This window comes from Lissotriton helveticus, chromosome 9 (assembly GCF_964261635.1).
Source record: "Lissotriton helveticus chromosome 9, aLisHel1.1, whole genome shotgun sequence".
NCBI lineage: Eukaryota > Metazoa > Chordata > Amphibia > Caudata > Salamandridae > Lissotriton > Lissotriton helveticus.
Genome location: NC_136070.1, coordinates 614,346,594 through 614,370,867, shown reverse-complemented (window position 1 = coordinate 614,370,867; position 24,274 = coordinate 614,346,594). Strand labels below are relative to the sequence as shown.

The window sequence follows — 24,274 nt, the reverse complement described above, 5'->3', positions numbered from 1 at the left end:
TCACCAAGAGGTCTTTAACTCTTGGTCCTGTAATAGATTTTCTTTTTCGTGGAGAATCTTTAATTTGAAAGAGGGATTTTCGTCCATTGGCACAGCGTTGAAGTACACACAAGCTTGACAGCAATCCCAGGGTACTTCTGAATAGTGCGACAGAGGCGGATGCCACCATATATACAAATTATTTTAATTAATTTTATCAACTTGTGCAAGTTTGCAGTAATCACTTACTTTTGAGTTTCCAGGCTTTTTGATTGTGGACAAGGGGCTGTCCCACATAGGGGTTGTCTAGTGTGGAAAAAAAGTCTTCTCACTTTTTCTCATCCTTGTTCTCTCCCGTTGCTCACAACTTGACTTATGTGGGAAACCTGGAAGGAGTAGGATTAAGTGTGCCTCTCAGGGGTCGTGTAGCAAGAAGCCTATTGCTTCCAAGAGAAAAGAGTGCCATCAAATTTTAAGTCACATCGGTAACAAATGCCACAGCTTAGCATAGTTCAGACTATTCGAAAAGGGAAACACTGAGGGTGAACCAAGTTTCAAGGCACCAAGCAATACAAACCAGCAACCCAGAAACCAGAGGAAAGTAAAAACATTCAATGTTAACAGGGAACAACTCATCAGTTAATATATCTGCCAATATTAAGTAGAAATGTCCAAGTAGAATCAATTAAGAAATTCACGAGCTGGGTATGTGGTACACCTCAGTCAATATTAGGGAAAATGCCCTAAAGCTATGACTGTGTGACAACATAGTAAAAACATATCGATGGATGAATCCACTTACAGTACAACAAAAGAGAATTCCTTCAGGACCATGTCCAGCTCACTTTTTTTCCACCAAGCATTAGACCCTAACCATCTTACAGAGTCCTTTAGGTAGGAGAAGGCGTCACTGTCAGGTGGCCAAGATCCAACCAACTCATGCTCTGATCCATGTCAGCATCTTCTGTCCTCTGCAAGTGATAACCCACCCCTAGAACAGGTGCACATCATTTTAGATCTTGTCTGTAACTTAATCTGCATTTTCACTGCCTAATTTCTCTTGCGTTGTCCACTTTATATGAACGCTTACGTGTACTTTAAGCATAAGTATTGTATTATTAGCTTCGAAGGTAATACGTTTCATAAACTTTTCATTTTTATGATTTAGTATTCTGGCTCCACAGACTGCAATTGATATAACATTTTCTCCTGGGATTTCGAATATGTGGCACCCATATCCATGCACCTACAAGCAAGTCGTGTGCCTGCATCAAGCCTTTAGCACTCACTTGCAAGGGTCGCTGCAGGTATTATTCTGGTACGGCACCATCTCGGTTTGCTCCACAGTGTATGAGAAGAGGCTTGGCAGGATCATCAGCTGACACAGCATCACATAGAGCACGAAGGTAAGCACAAGTGCTATGGCCATGGTACAGCTGTAACGCTGGGGGAAAGAGAAGAGTTCAATAAACAGAGATGCATAGCTAGGGAAAGTCAAATTATTTTATCAAATCATAACACAGAGCCATCACCTTTAGTTTGTTGGTGCCTCTGCTCTACTGACCATGTCTCAGCTCTCACACTAGCCATGCTTTTCTGTCCATTAAACAACCAGCCCTGGACTGGTATTAGAGCACAATACTCGCCTACTGCCCCAATCTAAGTTCCTCTTTCTCTGTAAAAGTTCACATGGTCATTTAGGTGCAAGCAAAAGATTTTACAGCTTTTGTTTCATTCACCATTAGCAGAGGTTTGAAAATCCATGAACCCAATTTAGAAAACACCCTGCACCGTAAAGAATAGGGCAAGTTGCTGAGCCCATTTTAAAAGGGTCGTTGGTATCAAATGTGCAGCAAAGAATTTTCCACAGTCATAGGTTCAGCTTTGACTAATCACAATTTTTTTGTCAACATTTACCCAGGATAACCAAGTCACCCTTTTCGCACGTCCCCTTTCTATTTTTGTGTACTACTTTTTCCCGGTCTTCTCACTTTTTAATGTTTGCCTTTTGTGGACAACACTCATATCATCCATTTCCCCTTGCCGGCCCCTCTTTTTCCCCGGTTTTTCGGTCGAGCCTGGGCAGCGCATGCGAAGCATGGTGTATTGAGGTAGGGACTTAAAGCCCCGCCCACTCTCCACCCATATTTTTCATTGGCTTGTGTCATTGTCCACTGTAAACTGTGGCTGTTCGTTGGTCAAAAGGCTTAGTAATCCCTCTTTAGTATCGCCTTGTCTCATTTTGTAACCTCCCCTGGCGACACCCCGTTACATGTGTTGTTTCTCTGTAGGCTTTAAATACAGCCTCTGAGCACTATTTTCTCAAATAGCTTTACCCTGGCTGCTGTTCCAGGCAGGACACGCTCTCTCCTAATGCTTTAAAATAAAATCTTTATAGCACGCATTTGCAATGCAATAGGTCTCGCATTTGCAAGAGTTAAGCTATTGGCATTGACAATGCCGAGAGTTTAAGCTATTGGCATATGACAATCCCTTTTTATTTATCTGTTTTAAAAACAACACATAAATAAAAGGCATTGCCATTTACAATGCCAATAGCTCAAACTCTAGACCTATTGCATTGCAAATGCTTGGGTTTTTTGGTGTCTCTCTATCATATTTTTGGAATTCTTTATTTTTATAAGTATAGAGTTTCTCAAAGTTAAAAAATATATATTTTTGGGGAACTGTCACTGTTGAATTTTGAAATGACAGTTCCACAGTGTAGAGGTAATACCATAGGAACCTCTCAGCAAGTGGGTGTCCTCAAACAATCCCAAAGTTCACTCCTCAGAGGAGACAGACCATAGTGGATCCCACAAGCAGGAGGTGGGGTGCAGGCTCCCTCATGAACCTCTGTCAAGGCTGTAGCAGGTTCTGGATAGGCCCTCAGTTAAAACAGTCTGATCAAGATCATACTTCGGCACAGTTAGGGACCCCAGCAGAACCTATTTGAGCAGACAGACAACTGACAGGAAGATGTCCTGTGCCACAGTCACCCTTATGAGATCCCAAATCACAAAGACATCCCTTATACATTATTTTCAACTTAAACAATCATTACCGTCAATGCAAAGGCATTCTCCGAGGCCGGCACTAGAATCACTTCATCTGATCCTTCCACTTTTTTCAACTGAAAAAACAAAACAAACAAAAAAGAACAACGGAATCACTTCTATGCCCCACAATAAAGGAGATAACATACATGGCTTTGAAGACCTTTAAAGTCCTAAAGCATATTAAGCAAACAAGACACCAAATTTAATATAAAAACATTTGCGGTTTGTGGGATGATGCAAAAAAGGGTTGCAGATTGCATATATTCCCTAAAATACATAGTTTTGAAGCATGAAGACCTCCAGCAACCATTTGCTTCCACTACTAACAGCAACCATTGGAGCTTTTCTTCCTCTGAAGGTCATAGGCAGAGGAAAAGGTACCCTTTGTAAAGCTTTTTACCCCGTCCCCAGTATAGGCCGTTTTCAGGAGACTGGACCTTTGATATGATGCTTCAAGAAGCAGTTGAAACCTAGAGCCCCTCCCCCGAGAATTAAAAATAGTGAGCAGCTTGGAGTGCTCTACTAAAGCTTTAGAATCTGTAAAATGATGGGTGGTGTGCAGGGGAGCAGCTCAAATAATTGAATAGGAATGTATGTGAAAAAGGAATATAGGTTAAGAAATATTTTGTGGATTCAGTAATATGAAGAGGGTGATGAGTTCCAGGTGTAAGTCTAGAGTGGCATGGTGTTTTTAAAATGATAGACTGGAATGTAGCCCAAGCATTCGCCAGTGGCTGAAATTATTTGAAGCATTCCTTCTATCACTGTGTTGTTTACTGCAGTGGGTGCCCTAAATGCACAGGGTATGCCTGACCTTGGGTCCCATGTTTTCAATGACATACAAACCAGGCTACACCTCACTAAGGAAGCCGAACCAGGCTGGGGTTGTTTGTGTTCTCATCTGCAGGGGACATGGCCGGCAGTTTGGTCTGCACTGTTCCTACTAGAGAGGACCAAGCCTGATTTACATTGTGGTGTCTCTGTACAGAGTCCAACATAAAGGGGTGTCATTTCGCCCCAATCCAAAGGCACAGCGTTACTGCTGCTTAGCTGCTTTCGTTTTTAAACCCAATTTTTCTCCATTTTTCATTCATTTAATCCTGTACTTAAACCATCTTGTCAAATTCATCCAATTTAATCCACATGCACGGAATGATGCCATTTTTCCAAACTTCTTATGCTGTTGATGTGCCCATCCAGGCCTCTTTTCAATAACACGTACAGACGCATTTATTCATCCAGAAGCAGCGTTTATTAAATACCCAATGCATTTCGGGCTACTGGGGCCCTTCGTCAGGGGTCACTACAAGTAAAAATATAAACAAGCATTTGTTATTTAACCATCCTGTATGTGCAGTGATCTGTACAAATGTATTAGCTTAAACTGCATTTAGCAGTGTCACAATCTTAATACTCACATAATGCTAACCATTTCATCCCACACGGCGTAAAATCAAGCTCCCCCACATTTTTCATTAAATGAGCCTCTAACAACATCCATTTGCATCCTTTTATCCTAGTTGTAACGTCCTCTGTGTTCTGCCAGTAACTCATTTAAATATAGCTACAATCTGAACTCCTCTTTTTCCATCTTGCTACTGAAGCGGTTAACTGTTAAACTGTGTTAATCAAACAAGATTAGTTCCGATGTTAATCAGCACGCTTAGACGCACTGCTTAACCCCACTACTTCACATCATTTACAACAAGTACTGCGTACCTCCTACCCACCATTTTCAATCTAACTTGCTGCCTCTCTCTCCCAGTTGTGAAATCTCCCGCACATTGTTTCAGTTACACATGACTGAGTTTTTATATTAATATGATCTCCCCCACAATGTGGTTCCTCCCATGTAACGCTGTTACGCGTGTACTGTGCTCCATGTCACGTACCTGCCACATGTAGTCTTTCCTCATCTATCTTTGCGAGAAAATATTCCTCATCTCTTTCTGCCTGCTAATTTAAACCCTCCCATCGGTGTTCTAATCCCTCCCATATTGAGTTGATGCTCTCCACCTGATCTTGACACTTAGTCTAAACACCCTGCCCGTTACCCCTATTGAATACAAATCCCACCATGCAACATTGTAGCCAGCATTAAAAAATAGATGTTCGACAATAGCCTTAATTGTGATCATTTCTCAAAATTTAAATAACAAAACATTTTAAATTGCAATGTAAGCCACCGCTCATATCGCACAACAACGCTGAAACTGTTCTTGTGTGAGTAATTTGTCCCTTTCATACGAGCTTGCTGGATGAACAAGGTGTTCCGCCGTGCTTGTGATGTAATATGCATATGTCTCTGTACAGAGTGGCATAGTGGGTTAAAGACGAGATCCATTATGCTCCATATTCGATCCACACTATCTTGCGGGTAATGCCTCTCAATGCTGTCCGAAATGTTCCGCTATGATATCAAACCATCAGGAACTCCCTCGACGGAAGCCCAACAAAACATTGAGTGACCATTCTATGGCCCTTATCAATGTCCGCTCCCTAGGCAAACACCGACAAGAAATAGCCGAACTCATGGAAGAAAAAAAGTTAGATTTACTGTTTTTAACAGAGACCTGGTTGGACAATGCTTCCGATCCGGATTTAGTAATCGCTGTCCCCCATGGGTTCTCAATCTACAGATTGGATAGACAACGCAAGAAAGGGGGAGGGATAGCAATAATCGCTCGGGACTCCTATGCGATCAGAACTAACGTGATACCGCTCCTTTCTTGTGAGGCTCTCCAATTTTCTATTAAACTAACACCTTCGGTAAACTTCAAAGGCATCCTCCTTTATCGTCCACCAGGGCAAAGGTCGGCATTCATCTCTGACATCAGCCGCATCCTGGAAGTATCTGCCTTGATGGTTCATTTACCATCTTAGGCGACTTCAATTTTCACTTTGATAAAGTAGAAGATAATGATACAGTTGCCCTTCAGGCATATCTGACAACCTTTGGCCTTTCCCAGCTAGTTGAAGACCCTACTCACGAAGGAGGCCATACCCTTGATGGCATTTTCACCAATCTAAATGACCTTCGGGTCACTGCCATTTTTCCCATCATTTGGTCAGACCACTTTGTCATAACGGCCACATTGACTACCCATGACTCTGGTACAATAATGGAAAGCGCTAATCATCGCCGGACTTTCTTGGCCTGGAATGACATTGACAGTGATAGCCTACAATCACTCTTGATTAAAACTAGTCCACTCCTGTCACATGATCCCAATATTGCAATCACTCAATACAACGAATGGGTTGCTTCCGCGACCTCCGCCTTGGTCCAGTCAAAACAAAGCTCCCGAAATAGATCATCTCCGTCAGCCCCCTGGTACTCCGAGACTCTAAGGACACAAAAGCAGTTGTGCCGGAGGAACGAAAGGAACTGGCGCAGATATTATTCCGAAGAGGCCAAAACAACATACAAACATACGGTGACTATATATAAACTCATGATCCTGGAGGCCAAGAAGAAGTTCTTTTGTGAGAAAATAGAACTCTCCAAAAACTCCAACAAGGCCTTGTTTGAGACCACCAAACAGCTAGCTGGCTGTTTGCCCAGTCTACAACCTCCTCCCTCCCAATCACTTTGTGATGCACTGGCAAACTTTTTCTACAACAAAGTTAATGACATCTATGCAGTCTTCGCTAACAGCGTAAAAATTCCGCCTAACACTCCCCCTGAGCCGGCCAGTACCCCCATGACTAGCCCTTCGCTTTCTCAGTTTATGGAGGTCTCTACTACCCAGGTCAGGGAAATCATGTCAACCATTAAAACAGGCTCCGCCCTTGATCCCTGCCCTTTTAAAGTTTTATCCCCAGTCTTGGAAGTGCTGCTCCCAGCCATTACCACCATCTGCAATACCCTGATCAACACAGGCATTTGCCCCTCAGACTTAAAAAAACACTACTAAAACCTCTGTTGAAAAAACCAAACCTAGATAGGGACGAACTCAAAAATTACCGACCTATTGCCAATCTCCCAGTTTTGGCAAAAATCGTTGAAAAGGCTCTGAATGTCCAACTGTCAGCCTTCATAGAAACTCACCATCTACTGGATGACTCCCAGTTTGGTTTTTCGCCAACACCATGGGACGGAGACGGCCCTGATCAAGGCAACAGAGGACATTAGAGCTATTCGTGATGCTGGGGGAACAGCAGTCTTGATACTGCTGGATCTGTCGGCAGCCTTCGACACGGTCGATCATACCATCTTGATCGACCGTGTCGAAGGCATGGGGATTCAGCATAGGGCCAAGATTCTCCTGGCTTCCTTTCTGGTAGAAAGAACTCAGGTGGTCACCATAGGGCCTTTTCAGTCCACCACCCTATCTCTGCCGTGCGGAGTAACTCAAGGCTCATCCCTGAGTCCGACACTCTTTAATATATACGTGTCGGACCTTGCTAACATCATTCGAGCTCATGGGATGAGCCTTACATCCTACGCTGATGACACCCAGCTGGTCCTAGCCATCAGAAATGACGGCCAAAAAATCGCCGATAACTTCAATCTGGGCATGCAAGCCATAGGGAACTGGATGGCCTCCAATTGCCTCAAATTGAACTCGGATAAGTCTGAGGTGGTTATCTTCGGAAACCTAACTCCAGAATGGTCTTCCCGCTGGTGGCCACAGTCCATGGGTCCTCCCCCTACTCCCGTTAGCAAAGTGAGGAACTTGGGAGTCATGTTTGACGACCGTCTCACTTTCTTCCCTCACGCAAATCAGATCACTTCCTCTGCTTTCTATAAGCTGCAACTAATTAAGAAAATTCTCCCCTTCCTCCCTGCTTCAGCTGGCAAAACTTTGATCACGTCCCTGGTTTTGTCCACCTTGGACTATTGCAATGCTCTTTTCCTGAATTCTCAAGAAAGAGTCCTTAATAAACTGCAAGTTATTCAAAACGCTGCTGCCAGACTGTTGGGTGATGTCCCCAAATTTCAATCAGTCTCAGGAACCATCAGAGAACTCCACTGGCTTTCTATCAGGAATAGAATTAAATTTAAGGCTCTTTGCATTGTCTATAAGGCGTTGCATAACCAGGGACCAGCCTTTCTCACTCAACAACTCACTCCCTACCGGCCCACCCGGTCCCTGCGATCCTCAGATCGACACCAGCTGGAGGTACCCCGCACCAAACTGGTTTCATGGGGCGATAGAAGATTTCTCGTATCAGCACCCAAGCTCTGGAATACTTTACCACCATCCATAAAAAGTAGCCCATCCCTCTGGTCCTTTCGAAAGCACCTTAAAACCTGGCTTTTTGATCAATGACCCCACCCTCCTTTATGGTTGAATTCAGCAGATACTTAGCGCCGAGATGCCCAAAGGCCTTCGTTCGCGCTTTAAAAGTGTTAAAATAAAATAAATAAATAAATAAAATAAAATTGGAATTCGGCCATAAGAATTGCCAGTTGCGGAGATGAATCCAAGCATTCCAAACATCACCTTCTGGCTTGTTATGAGAAATAGGAGGTCAATAAACTTTCCATTTAAAAGACTTTGTCATAATGCCTCAAACATTGATAACCCTCAACAACGTACATGAGGTAGCAGCAAGATTGGGTCAAGGAGTGTGCGCGCACGCAGAGCATGCGAAAAATACAGCACAACATATTTTAAGAGTTCAAAAGTTATGGTCATCCACTAACTTCAAATGCAAAGACCCTCTAATGTGCTCACGGTTCTCACCAACGACCTGGTTTATTGGTAGACCCAGAACTGTGTGATCACCACAAAACTTCCTCTTGTGTTTGACAAATGCCGCTTAATACCACCCACAGCTTTCCAAAATGACAACGGCCACTAGTGGTAGTTCAAATCACCAAATTACACAAAATGCACCGTTGGACATTATGCTTTTTCCAGAAAATGCTATTCACTACTGAGAAACAAATACTGGCAAAGCCAAAAGGCCTGGTCTTACCAAGCTGATGCAATGTTTTTATAGCAAGTAAATACCACACAAATACAAAAAAAGAGATATAAACATGCTGCTGCCTCAACGTGGCAGCCATGTGCTTGTAAATAAAAATGTAAATAAAATTAACTGATTGCATCGAATTTTAATAGAACAGTACATGTGCTACCTAGCAGGCATGTGTATTTAGACAAGCTGTAAAAACCCACTTTAGTCGCAGCAGAGCACAGTTTGCATCCAGCCTGTGACAAGGGAATAAAATGATAACTGTGCAAAGGTGCCAGATAGCGGACTGATAATTACGTGATACCTTCTTCAAAAGATCACGCCCCAGCTATAATAACCTAAGTGATATCTGAATACTGATCCCATAGTGCCGAATGCATGCCACATTTCTCGAACAATGCCTCGTGATTTCATACAGCTGCTGAAATAATTTCTATTTCTCCCATGCTGCTATGTCGAGGTCTGGATTTTTCTTTGCATACATGTACTTGCATACTTTAAATATGCATTTAAACAAAACAGAGTTTGATGAGTTGTTTGCATCTGGAGTGCTTCTGTGTCAACATTAGTATGGAGCACTATGCAATGGGGACGAATGTGAAGTCCCTGAAGCGGGGAAGGTGGTCAGCCACTTCAGGTCGTGCAGGATTGGTTGCAGGCATTGCTCAGAATGCTTGTGGTTCCCCCACTGAATGACCTTTTGAAGCAAAGCTGTGAAAAGTTGGACATACCGCTACTTTGAATTACTTCGGTCAACTTTCCAACTTAAAACTCAATTTACGTTGGAAAATAAATACAACCTCCACGTTTTGCAGGGGATTTGTGTTACAAAGCTAACACAAAGCCTGCTTAAAATGTTAGTGAATCTGAACCATGTTGATAGATCCCAGGAGATTTTACCAACAAAATGAAACATGCCCATCAAAATATAGTTACAAAATGTAACATTAAAGACACAGATAAGACAATGCAATTTATTTCTCTTTTTTAAACCAAGAAAGGGGTTCTAAGGAGGACACATTTTTTCTGGATTTATTTTAGGGTTTTAACTAACAAACACTAAAATGCTGGGCATTAAAGCTTGGATCCAAAAAATAAACATACATTTTTGCAGTTTACTATGTAATCAGCTGACTGTTGGCCTCGAACTGTTGCACTCAGCTCTCCAACAGAGACCATATTAGCAAGTTTTTCTGCAATACACAGCGATATCTGCATATAGCAGGTTGGTGTCTTCGGCAAGGGTCTGAACAACTTCCCCCGTAAGAGTGACCGGGCTGGAGAGTCTATTGTGGAGAAGACGATGATGATGATGAGGTTCCCTCATCTTCATTACACTACTTTTGGCAGCATTGTACTGAGTGGTATGCCAAACATTAGGGTGTTCTCATTCCAGACACTCAAATCAGCATTTCTTGTCAATACCCCTGGAAAATTCATATTGGCAGAGACTTCAAGTTACCACTTTTTTTCCTCTCCTAGAGGGACTGTAAAGACATTTCAAGCAATGAACTGGGAAGAACTACTAGCACACTCCTGATTTTCCTGGTGCCTCTCCTCTTCTATGCCCTTTTCTTCCGATTACATTTTTCTTAACCTAATCCCCCCATAAAATGTGAAATATACAGAAACAATGATCAGAGAGAGCAGAGAATATCAATACACTCAAGAGGCACTCTTTAATAACAGTAATAGGGCAGGAAATCCTTCAAAACATATCAAATCAATCACATTAGTCAATAAGATGTGTTTTAATTGAGAGTCACAGGTACCACTGGCCCATATGTTAGGTACCACATCACATTAAAAAAACCTGAGATTTTCTAAAAACTGCGAGCGATTTATCTTGGTTATTTGTGCCTCTGAGGAAAACCCTAGGCTCAAACTTAAAATGTAATAAGCACTTCATAGTAGATACAAGTTTTTTTTTTAAGTTTCAGCAGATTCTCCCAGGACCCAAAAAAGGAATAACAAGACCCTGTGGGAGAGAAGTGACTATGTCATTGGCTCTAATGGCCCCACAGGCCTACTGCGATACCGGTGGGAGATAAAAAAAAGTAAAAACAAGCGGATATCCGACTGGCCAGAAAGTGCATAGTAGTTAAACGAAGACCATATGCCATATAAAACAAGCATTTGCAATGCAATAGGTCTCGCATTAGTAAAGTTAGAGGTATTAGTATTGTAAATGACAAATTTTTTATTTATGTTTTTGTTTTGAAAATAGCGACATTAATAACTTTGTCATTTACAATGCCAATAGTGTTAACTTTTGCAAACGTGACACCTATAGCATTTGTAATTCAATATGTGTTGTATTTACATGATTTAGATGTATTAATATTAAAAATAACAATGGGTTGTATTTTTTTCAATAATTAATACTTAAATAAAAGTTATTGTAATTTATAATGTCAATAGCTTGAACTTTTGCAAATAATTTTTGGGAAGATTATGTTTAGTGTATTTTATTGTGATGAAAATACAAGAACAGAAGTGAAATATTAAAAAAATGTTGTGACATTTGTAATAAAGTTTGAAACATTGAGAGAACCTATTTGAATCAGTTGTTGAATGGTTGCACAGATTGATGCTGTGGTGGCTCTGGATGATGTTGTGGCGGCGACGGGTGATGCAGTGGCGTTCAGTGATGCTGTGGTAGCGCATAGTGATGTTGTGGTGCCCCTGAGTTATGCTGTGGTGATGCGATGGATAGGGAGGGCGAAAGATAGATAGAGGGAGGGCGAGAGATAGAGGCAGGGTGGGAGATAGAGGCAGGGCAAGAGGGCGAGGGATGGAGTGTGGGGCGAGGGATGGAGTGCGGGGCGGGTGAGGGATGGAGTGCGGGGCGGGGGAGGGATGGAGTGCGGGCGGGGGAGGGATGGAGTGTGGGGCGGGGGAGGGATGGAGTGTGGGCGCGGAGGGATGGATGGAGTCGGGGGAATGGATGGATGGATGGATGGAGTGCGGGGATGGATGGATGGAGTGCGGGGATGGATGGCTGGAGTGCGGGGATGGATGGATGGAGTGGGGGGGATGGAGTGGGGGGATGGATGGATGGAGTGGGGATGAATGGATGGAGTGGGGGGGATGGATGGATGGAGTGGGATGGATGGAGTAGGGGGATGGATGGATAGAGTGGGGGGATGGATGGAGTGGAGTGGGGGGATGGATGGAGTGGAGTGGGGGGATGGATGGAGTGGGGTGATGGATATAGTGGGGGGATGGATGGAGGGGATGGATGGATGGAGGGGATGGATGGAGGGGATGGATGGATGGAGGGGATGGATGGAGGGGATGGATGGATGGAGGGGATGGATGGATGGAGTGGGATGGATGGATGGAGTGGGATGGATGGATGGATGGATGGAGTGGGATGGATGGATGGATGGATGGAGTGGGGGGATGGATGGATGGAGTGGGATGGATTATTCAGGCATTTACAAAACCAAAAGGCTGCCAACTTCATTGGCTTTGCCAATGCTTATTGTATTTACAGTGGGGGTGCCTCTGGTTTCAAGGAATTTAGTCCATCGGATAGAGAAGGCAAGGGGAGCCAGCAAATGTTTAGACTAAAAAGAGTATGGGCTGCCAGAGGAAAAGAATAACACTCGAATACTATGGAATGTTGACATCTGCCTGGAGTTTTCCCTTTAAGTCAAACAAATTCCCAGCGGGGCAGAGCTTTCCAAGAACCCGGCTGTATATCATGTTTCTAAGAAGCGTGAAAGATAAACTCGGTTTTTTTGAAAGAAAAAAAGAGGAGTGCCTTGCGTGTTTTGGTATGAATGAGCCTGGTCCGCAGAAGTGGCCAATAAGCGAGTAGCGAACTCACTGACCCCTTGGTAGTACTCTCTGATTGGATCCAGCTGGGGCCTCTCATAGCTTCTCACAGCACAGAATGCAAAAAAAAAAATACTGCTACATTCAGCAGCGTAGGGTTAAAGTTACCAGATGACTCAATGCCGCCAAAAACGCACAACTTCAATCCTGGGCCTCTAACTTACCTATGATTGTTTCCAGGTTTGTTAGTTCCAGTGGATGAACTAACGCTCAGCTGCACTATGACGCCCAGGATTTATTAGGCTACTAAAGATTAAGGAGCAGATGTGGCGAAACGGGCAGAGTTGCCGACTTTGGAAACGGGAACCAGGTTCGAATCTTCGCGTCGGCTCAGAATCAATGTAATTCTAGGCACATTATTAATTATTTTAATCTATGCGTGCCTACAAAGAATCTGTCCTTCTGTAATGTAACGGGTGCTCACGTAAAGCGCTCTGATGCCTTTGGGTTACATTTGCGCTACTTAAAAATGCACAACAAAAAAAATACAGCAAGGCTGCAAGTGATTGATGGCAGATCATTTGAATAACTAATATAGTGCCTTGCGTGTATGAATGAGCCTGGTCCGCAGAAGCGGCCAATAAGGAAGTAGCCAACTCACTGACCCCTTGGTAGTACACTCTGATTGGATCCAGTTGGGGCCTCTCATAGCTGCTCACAGCACAAGTATGCAAAACAATAAACTCAAACACGTACCTCTTCAGTCCTGGCCCTTTAATTTACCCATTAGTGTTTCAGGTTTGTTAGTTCCAGTGGATGAACTAACGCTCAGCTGCACTACGACGCCCAGGATTCATTAGGCTACTAAAGATTAAGGAGCAGATGTGGGGAAACGGCCAGAGTTGCCGACTTTGGAAACAGGAATCAGGTTCGAATCTTCGCGTGGCCTCAGAATCAATGTAATTCTAGGCACATTATTAATTATTTTAATCTATGCGTGCCTACAAAGAATCTGTCCTTCTGTAATGTAACGGGTGCTCATGTAAAGCGCTCTGATGCCTTAGGGTTACATTTGCGCTACTTAAAAATGCACAACAACAAAAACAAGTATTGGGCAGGCTGGTGGCCTGAGAAGCGTCAGTGAAGCAGGGGGCGGGAAGCCGAACCCTTTGATGTAGCTCATGGCCTCGCTGCCGTGAAAAAAAGCAATTAGGGGGAGGAGAATTGAGGCCAGCGCGCACTGCGCATGCTGGGGAAGCCTGTGGGAGGGAGGCTGATTGCTTTGATGTGGGGAAATGCGCGTGCTTGTCTTCACGTGAACTGTTGAAAATCCAGGCCTTGGTTTGAGAACCTATTTTAGCCACTAAAATTCTCCCCTATCCATTCCTGCGGAATGGGATAGGCTCGACCTAAAAAACTGGAAGAAATGTTACGAATACCAATTGCCATTGTCATTTCACATCTGCAGCTGTCAAATAAATGTAATCCAGGTCCATCATGGCAACTATCAAAAATGGGGAGCAGCACTGAGCCTAAATTAAAACACCATCCCAGAATGATGATGTAATTGTGGTGCCTACAACATCACAGCACCACCATCCATGAAGCCCGACAAGGAGTCAGTTCTGTAGACGTTTTTTACCCTTAGACCAGGGCAAAAAGAAAATCAATTAAAGAAATGTTAAATGCACATTGTGCTATCGCGATCTTCACCACAGCAACCTTGGACACTCGTCTATGGGTATTTCTGGAATGTAGAAGTACCTAAGATTGATGAACTCCAACGACATTGCCTGGGCAGAGTACAAGAGTGCACATCCAGAAGGCGAAGAAGTAAAAGGAGTACCTGCTAATGTACGCAAATGCCAATAGGAGAAAGAAGTAGGTAATATGCAGTATTTCACCATATACTCCAATAACTGACACCTGGGTGTCGATTCCGATCCGGTAAAATGCGCTCCGAATGGTCGTACGGAGAGTTTTTTCCCCGTACGAATCGTATCCGTAGACGTCCCGTACGTACGATGAAGTACGATCCGTACTAGGTGCCGAACTCCGTACGAGTCGTACAGGACTCCGTACGACTCAAATCTCCGTACGAATCTCACTCGGAACCCGCAGTACGCGACATCGCGGCCCGTTTTTACGACCCAGCAAGTACGATCCGTGTCGGGTACGCGCCGTACGACCCTTTTCCTACGGGAGCCGAAAACAGTCGTAAACGCAGAGTTCGCGCCGAAACAGGTACGGAAGGCCCCCCCCGGGTACGGCACGTACCCCCCATGATCGCAGGGGTACGCGGCGTACCCCTGTGGTCATGCGGGGTACGCGCCGTACACCCAGCGTACATGGGGTACGCACCGTACCCCATGTACAGTGGGTGTACGGCACGTACCCCATGTACGCTGGGTGTACGGCACGTACCCCGCATGACCACAGGGGTACGCCGCATACCCCTGCGATCATGGGGGGTACGCGCCGTACGGTGTGTAGGTGAGCGTGCGATTTTCCGTACGAATCGACGTGTACCGTACGAATCGCGTACGGGTCGGCCGATCGGGATCGGAATCGTCCGGTCGTACGGCGTCTGTACGAGTCGTACGGAAACGGCTCCGGATACGATTCGTACGCCGGATTATTTTACCGGATCGGAATCGACCCCCTGGTGTTCTCTTCAACTGAGACCAACAGTAGAGTTTTCGCGTAAGCGTTGGACACGTACTTGAATGACCCCCCACAAAAATATGTATAAAAAACGAATAAAAAAAATTTTAATACACAAATATAAAAATGTTAGAAAAAGGTTACAATTGAAAAAGAAAAAAACAGTTGCACATTATTTTAATAAAAATCCAAAAGGAAAAAAAATATTAAAATACGCTACAAAAAAAATATAAAAATCAATCAACCAATAATTAATGTGAGACGAGGTCCTTGGTAAAACTACCTCTTTACAAAGCCAGACGGCCAAGCCCATGCTGCACACTGGTGAAGGCCGTGCATAGTAGGGGTTGGCTTGCTGGGGGTGTTGCATGCAGAGATTGGCCAGAAGCCAGGCCATGTGGCTAACTCCCCGCTGCGTACAGCCAAAGGCTGTGGACAATGGGGGCATCGTCTAGTGTTGCCCGAGGGGTTTGGGTGTATGCTCAAGTTTGAGTATGGTGAGAAAACTCACCTATGTAATGCTCTGTTTCTTAATCAACACAGTCTCCCAAATTATATGAGCTCGAACGAACAGCACAACCTTTGGGATAAGGGAGAAGGGAAAGGGGGGGAATGGGAGTGTCCTGTAAAACTCCCATTTACCTCTAAAAAATAATGTCAAGTTTGTGCATCCTTCACAGACAAATGGGCTGGAGGGGGGTTAGGAAGGCCTCATGGCAGTGTTGGCTTTATAGTTGCAGGTGTAAAGTAACAAATTCTCAACATTTCCCTCCTGTGGGCTTTATTTCCCACTGCTCATGAAAGAAAATGGTTTCTGCTTCTAATCAAACACATCCACTCTTCTTCCTTTGACGGGCTGTTACCTGTTTGTAAGTGATGGTGGGTTTCATGGTGGCGGTTGCCTTTAACCAGTTGTTGAGGGACACGACCAATCAAAGAGCCTAAGAGAAAACATAGGTATTTAAGGGTTAGAAAAGTCAACTTCACTCATTTGCACAAATGTTCATCTCTTCTATTCAAATGTATAATACATAAAATAAGATGTTTGATTTAACATAACATGTAGTAACAACTATAATATATGAGGTACATTAAGTGTTCTCCACTTCTTCAATTTTCTAATTTAACGATAGAGAGATTGTCTTTACTGTTTCAACTTTATGTATATACCCATGCTTGGTAAAAAATACAGAAAGATACAAAGACAAGGTAATCTCAATTACATAACGTAACCTAAACTTTCCAATTACAGTTGAATGAAAATATGTACGGTAGTCCTTTCCCTTTCACAGAAGAAATAGTCAAATTCTTAAGGCCATCCAAACAACGAGGCTTTATTTATAAAATGTTGGGTGTTCCTCTGTCCTCAATCACTCCGATGCCCTCCTTTCCCTGTTTGTTCACCTGTAGTGCTTTGAAGTGGCTTGAAGTGGTGAGAGAAGTATTTTCAGCTCCACAAGATCCATAAATAGTCTGACACCCTGCTGGTGTCATCTAACATCCCAAATGAATAACTCCCACAACAGGCTGTGAAATTACCCTGAGGCCATGACAGAGTGGTCAACAGACTCCGAGGCACCCTCAAATAATCCTTAAGTAGCTGGTAATAAAACAAAAGCTGCCACTACTCATAAAATTAAACAAAAGCCACTTCACCCCCCCCCATCTACAAGACTCAATAGACAGAACAAAGCACTTTCATTTTTTTTGTTTGAATATGTTTATTGTATTTTCATCATATCACAGTGGTACATAAATGAATAAAAAATGATTAATGATGCCATAGGACAAAAGACAGGTAAGTAGCTACTTCAGACATTCATATACATTAAGTAGTATGATCATAAGGACCAATATAAAAGCAATTGAGTTGAAGTAGCGTGTCAACATCATTAGTAACTGGCATACTAATAGAAGATAGTGATCTACATGGGTGGTGGTAAAGCAAGTGTCACTTCCCAGCATCACCCCAGATATTTGTTCAGTTCGGAGCATAGGTTATGCCTTGACAGTAGTCCAAAATAGGATGGGCACATCAACAAACAATATACATTCAAAGCTTTATTACTAAACAAACAATTATAAAGAACAATCTGGAAGGTGTGGAAACTAGAGACTGGGCGGTGTTTAACAGCGAATGGGTGTGTTTGCGTGATGCTCACGGGCCAGGCGGGCGCAGACAGGCATGTACCCTGTAATAGCAGCAGTGAGAATCTGAATATAAGATCTGTCAAGTGCACAGCAGGGGGGGGGGAACAGGGAAGGGGGGGGGGGGGGAGAAAATCCCAATCGGAGTTACGCAAGGGGAGGTAGCAGCGCCTAAACAATACCACTTTGCAGGCACACTTGATGGAAGGTCGTCAAGGTGTTATCCCAGTCTAGTGCTATGGGATACTTGCGGAGCCCCGCTGTTTCTTCGCTATGTAGCGCTGCACTTTAGAACAAAGCACTTTCATGCCTACAATTGCCCACCTCAGGAGTGCACTTATTGTCCTCCACTTCTAAACCTCACACCTTCCTTCAGCATTCAGACTTTTGAGTTGTATTTTGGAACCTCTCTTTACACCCGGTCTGGCTATCCATCAGGCTGCCCATTTTGTTTATTCAAAAGAAACAATCCCTCCTCATCACTCCGAGACTATGGTTATTACTCCAATCTTGATCTGCTGAATGTCAGAACAGGAGGTAGGACATGAAGGACAGTGTGGGGGTAAGAGAGAGTGGTTGTGGTTAAGATTTACATAATTTTGCTCTTTTTTCATTAATTATCTCGACACCACACTTGTAAACTGTTAATTATTTGCAGATAATATAACCACAGCCACTGAAACATTGTCATTAATGCACCAGAAAGAAAAATGCAACTTCGAGACAGGAGATCCTGGTTAATAGTCCAATTAAAGGTCCAAAATTAAGATCATCGAAAGATTAGCAGCTTCAGAGTGTGACAAACACCTGAAGAAGTATAATACAGGCAAAATGTTTCAGATCAGGTCATGAAACCTTAACAACCTTACTTGGGATGAGCTCCTTCATATCCTCCAATGAAGGTGGGAGGGGCAGGCATGCAGATTCTGCTAGACCGCTCAGCCATCTTGGATACTGTGTATCATGAACTACTGATAAAACGTATTTTAAAGGTAGAGAGGACTCATGGAAGCTTCCTTGACTAACCTATATTTCAAAACTGGGGCTAAAAACCAATGAGGCCAAGTCCTTTATATTAATTACTGGCCGTAAAAATAGGAAGGTCCCAAACTTCTGTATATCAGGACAGAAAATAGCCCATACTGATAGTTTTTCCTACCTTGGTGTAACGTTTGATGGGCAATTATCATGGTCAAATATGCTTGCTACTAGAGGCTTAGCACTTGAGAGAAGGATTATTGCCCTACACTCATTTATTAAAAAATTGGGAGCAAATCCCATTGACACGACAAAAAAAAGTTTACGCAGCAAAATCAGTCTCGGTAGCAACCTACGGGGCAGGCGTTTGGGGCTACATTAACACCTCCGCCCTACAAATTATAGAGGACACATTTTGGCAAAAACTAGTGGGCCTCCCCGTAAGCTGCTCCAGTCTCATTGTTCATGCACAATTGGATGTCCCTTATGTGACTGACACAATTGCTTTGGCTCTGATAATGTTGTGGTATTCCATATGGAGAAGGGAATCTATCCATATCACACAAAAGTTAATTGAAGACTGCCTATCCCTGGAAAATGGCCACAAGATCCTGTGGATTTCCTATATTGGATCTACTTTTTCATCTTTAGGATTTGAACGTCTATTCTCTATCCCTAGCGATTCTCTATCCCTAGCGACTGTGAATTTTCCAAAAAGAGAGAGAAAATCCTGTTTCCTCAAATTAAGGGCTGAAGCAAGATTGAAAGCAAACTGTACAAAAGTATTGGTCAAGGCATATTTAGAAAGCCTAATGGTACAGGAAGGGACAACATCTTATATTTTTAATGTGACAAATTCACGTCACAGATTTTTTTCTAATTGGATTTCGTTTTAATTTTATTCCAAGTATGTTGGCCAAACCAGCCGGAATTTACCCCATTAATGAATTGCCATTCTGTCCTTGCAATGGTGTTTCTTCACAATCAAATCTACAGGTCTTTTTTTGCAAATTTTATGCAGAACCAAGTAAAAGATTTATTTTGCCCCTGATGCGTAAATATGATTTTAAACAATGTCGTGTCGAAATGTATTTTCTACAATATTTGCCTAATCCTATGGTCTGTTTTTCTGTGGCATCCTTATTAATCCAATCACGAAGAATTAGGAAATTGCATTAACCCGAGAATGAATTCTAAACTGTTCTCATCAGCTGGCTTTTACCAACTGTTCCCTAATGGTGTTTGTTATGATGTTTTTAGCTATTTTATATTTGTATGCATATGTGTATCATGTATAGATGTTTTTTACTGTACTTTTATGATCTTACTATGTAAGCATCAAATAAAGTAAATTGACTGACTGACTAACTAACTTACATCCTTGATGGGAAATAGAAGACAATGCGTTAAACTGAGAATCTTTGTTTGAGCCACATCACATGGCACCAGTGAATGGTGTCACCACCTTCTCCAAGACTATTTACCATTTATAGTGGATCACTGATAAGCATCATTCAGAAAAGTCACCCTCCCTTTTACTACTCTGACAATAACAAGTTAAGCATAGGAATAGGGACTTTTGCATCAAGAGGCTTTATGAACTTGCATAAAGATGTGGAGAGCAGGGTGAACAGGAACTGGCTCGAGCACAGTGGGAAAGAAACTGACATAGTATAAGTAGGAACCATAGCTGAATTGATGGTACTGAGATAAAGAAAGGATGACCACGCAACGAGTGTCTTCAAACACGTTCTAAATCCTAATCCAAAATTTAAAAAACCTATAGGGACATTTTAAAAATATCATGGTCTCTGGCACAACAGGCAATCCAGTACTAAAACTGAGTAATGTACTGTTTATCCATTCTAAGAAAAAACATCCATCTGATTTACCCAAAAACCTATGTCTCCCAGATAGTAAGGACAATAAAAACTTGCCCTGGATTACATAAAAAACACTTTTGGGGGATTTGAAAGAAGTAAACCAGCTGTTCCAGTGAGTGCTCAATGCGGACATGTATTATATATTGAACTGCAGAAGTCGGATCATGTCTTAGAGGCAGGTAGGCACATGGCCTGGCTCAAAAGTACTTGAATGAGAAGGTGGTTTCTTCTATTCCACAAAGATCTCTTGCCTGTCACTATATTAAGTTTCTATCCATGGACTGCAGTTACCTGGGTTCACTGGGATCCTTTTCATATAGCAAATCGACAAAGGAGGAAAGGGACTATGCTATCATCAAGATATTTTAAATTAAACTGAAGACCTTTAATTTAACTTTAAGGCCGGCAAGGAGGCAGTGAGGGCAGTAGTGGCAGTTCAGCACCTACAGCGAATGTAGTTGTGTAGTATGCTGAATACGTTTATAGATTCTGACTGTGAGAGAGCACAAATGAGTGACAGCGTGAGAGAGAATGTGCGTGGTGTCTGGGTGCAGCGTGCGTGCATGTACATATGGGGGAAGTTGATACTTTCCAACATCCATTCGGAAGCCATATATGCCCATCTTCAGCCACCCTGAACTCCCAAGTTACTGCTGCCAACTGTTAGTGGGCCAAGGGACACCGATTTTGTGTTTTGTGACAAAAGAACCAGAAATTGTGATTGATGCCCAACAAACGCCTTTATAACCAGAAGTTCTGATGGCCACAGAACCTAGCGTGCCCACCTGGACCCAACACCCACTCAAGGCTCATAATGGCCAGAAAATGCGGTCTGGCTGGCTCTGGCTTCTCAAGCAAGCTGCAGGTCAGCTGGGACCAGTATATCAAACTCCTGCAGTTCAAGAACCACTTGTCAATAGAGAAATGAGGAGTTCCCAGGCATCACCCCCAGCTCCATCAATCCACTCATAACTGTGATTCACAGCTACTCTCCATTCACAATGTATATAAGAAAGAGGACCTAGGTGACAGTGAGTAGCGGAACTGTCCCTGGAGTACACCGGAAGCAATCAGAAAGGGGTGAGGAAACGAACAGGAATTATGTAGGAGGGCAGGATAGACTATCATCCTTTTCAAAAGGGCAAGACAAGTCCCAATCTTGTAGCCGAAAATGTTAACATCAAAGCTATTTTTTATTTAATCCTGGCGAACGTAAATGGCTCTCAACCATTCTTCTCAATCACAGCTCATGGATCCATCTTACATTCTCACACTTTTCCCCAAGGGCCTTCAGTGGAGCAGCGCAAATGGATACGTCAGGCCGCAGTGCACCAATCCTGGACAATCTGCATAGGATGAACTAAGGTAATGACCACTCAGAACACCTAGAAAACAACAAAGTCCTTTGCCATACCTAGCCATGCACATGACACACTACAAAGGTCTTTAGCAGGATCAGTCAACTCATTTTACATTTAGATCAACACAAGCCATTATCGAGTTGATTGCCTTCAAATCTTCTCAATTCTCTGATAACCAATTGACCTTATTCACCCAGTCCATGAAAATCTCAAAACTGTATGAAAAGTGCACTCAGATGAAGAAAGAGCTGAGGTGCTATACTAAATGGTAGATGGTTTTATACAGTTGGGCACCAGGAAGAAAGCAAGAGGGATGCAATGCATCTTGCTCCACAGTTACAATGTCCAGACATGTTCCAACAACAGCATGTTTATCTACCCGTGTAGGAAGGAAAGTAGGACTACAAAGTCTGATCTCTTTATTGTTCTGGGCCGTCACAATTGTGACAATGCTGGCCTCTAGTCCTCTTTCTCACATCTGGACTGAATGTGGCACTAAATCGTATTTTTTCTCCACATTTACAACCATTGCAGAGCATAACCTCTAAGCTTCTAAGTGCCCCATTACACAGACTACAGAGCCTTGCCTCTGTGCTGACCATTGTTCCCGTACACCAATTACACAGTCTAACCTTACACTCACCCTTACAGTGACTACAGGGCCTGGCCTCAAGGTGTTCCTGCCCCGTTCACAGATTACAGACCTTGGCTTCTGTGCTTCCAACTGCCCCGTACCATGGACTACAGAGCTGGACCTCTGTGCTTCCTACTGCCCCCTTACACCAACTACACGTCCTGGCCTCTATGCTTCCGACAGCCCACACCGACTACAAAGTCTGGCCTCTGTGCTGACCACTGCCCCTTACTCTGGCCACAGAGCTGGGCCTCTAAGCTTCATACAGCTGCCTTAAACAGACTAAAGAGATGGTCCTCTACGGTTGTTACTGCCCCTTGTGCCAATTACAGAGCCGGAGCTCTGTACTGCCACCTGCTCCCTTGCACCAACCGCGGAGCTGGGTCTTTTTGCTGGATACTGCTGCCTTGGACCCACAAGAGCCTGGCCTTTAAGATTTACACAAATCCCACTGCCCACTTAAACCAGTTACAGGTCTGGCCTCTGTGCTTTGTAAAGCCCAGCTACTCTCACTGAGCACCATATGCTTTTCCATGCGTCGGACAGCCGGCCGGCCGACGTCACGGTCGGCGTGTGCTAAGACGGCCAGCGGCTGTCCAAACTGCACATGCGCCATTTTTTCCCGTACCGCGGCGGAATGTCCGCCGCAGCAAAGCGGCTAGAAGAGACGAGTCGCAAAGTCTTGCTTGTTTGACTGTTCTAAGGAAAGTCAACCACCTGACAATTCGCTACTGGTACAACACAGTTCGAAGTGGCTCTATGCATTTGAAGGCAATTTGTTCCCAAATTCCCCTGTTTCGAGTTGTAGGCTTGAAACTCAACAGCAGGAAGTACTCGCCAGACACACTTGAAATCTGGCCTCTTTCCTTCTTCAGAAGGACTAACAGAAATTTAAATATTCTTGCTTTATTGTTCTGTCTTGCTTACTGCTTGTTTTTTAGGTCGAGCCTAGACAGCGCTGGCGCTGTCTTTTCGAGACTGGTTGTATGCGTTTTGTGGGCCCACAGCCTTCCTTTTGCCTTTTTATTTGTTACTTTGGTTGTCCTTAAAAAAGGCATGCTTGCTAATGGTTAATCTCTCCTCTTCGCCCCTCCTTGTTGTCATTTGTTTTCTCCCACGGAGCAGCACCTAACTATAGGTATCTTTTCACTTTGGCGTTTATATGTTTTATTTTGTGCCACTATTTTTTTCTTAGTTTCCTGCTCGTGTTTAGTGAAGCTTCCCTTTTCATTAGCAAAGCATTCTCGCTCCAAGCTCTTTTGTAAATAGGCTGTAAATCTTAATCTTATCTCGTAACATTTTCAGAGCATTCAAAGACCGAGAACATATGAGACGCGGTTTTCAGAGGGCGCTTGTTCCGTGCCCTGTCCCCTCCCTCATCGTTGCTTGTTTATTTCGTTAAGAGCACTTCACACAAGTGCTGTATCCGTGCGAAGCCGCTCACAAAGTTAATCATAGAAGTGTAATCAATATACGAGATTTCGACAAAAAACGCTATTTGTATGCCCAAACACGTTTTAAATTGAATAGTTCATTACTAAAATTATTTAACAATTAAATTATGCAATTCTACTGGGGGAGCTAACATGCCGGTGAATAGGGAAACCATCTTGGAGAAACCTCAGGTCCTGTACCACCTACAAAGTATATCCGGAAATATCAATTATCATTTCTATCACCTTGAGAAATTAAATAAAAGGTGTTAATAGCGTTCAGTTGCAAGGATTTCTACGCGTTGAATTATAAACTCAAAATCGGCATTAAGTAAAAGTATCCCAAATTATATTGTGAACTACTGGCTAGCTAGCTCTCAATTAATAAGAATTCAAAAAAAATGTCTTCACACATTAACATCTG

At 43.3% G+C, this 24,274-nt stretch overlaps 1 protein-coding gene across 2 annotated transcripts in view; it reads right to left on the bottom strand.

Moving 5' to 3' along the window:
- Nucleotides 1-24,274, bottom strand: part of PLD3 (phospholipase D family member 3) — a 231,615-nt gene that overhangs the window by 133,058 nt on the left and 74,283 nt on the right. For both annotated transcript variants that reach the window (XM_078660655.1, XM_078660656.1), the window contains exons 2-4: nucleotides 16,277-16,354; nucleotides 3,044-3,112; nucleotides 1,269-1,423 (exon numbers count right to left, since the gene is read on the bottom strand). In XM_078660655.1, coding sequence (XP_078516781.1) covers nucleotides 1,269-1,423; nucleotides 3,044-3,112; nucleotides 16,277-16,303 — 251 coding nt within the window. In that variant the 5' untranslated portion in view covers nucleotides 16,304-16,354. The remainder of the gene's footprint in view (nucleotides 1-1,268; nucleotides 1,424-3,043; nucleotides 3,113-16,276; nucleotides 16,355-24,274) is intronic.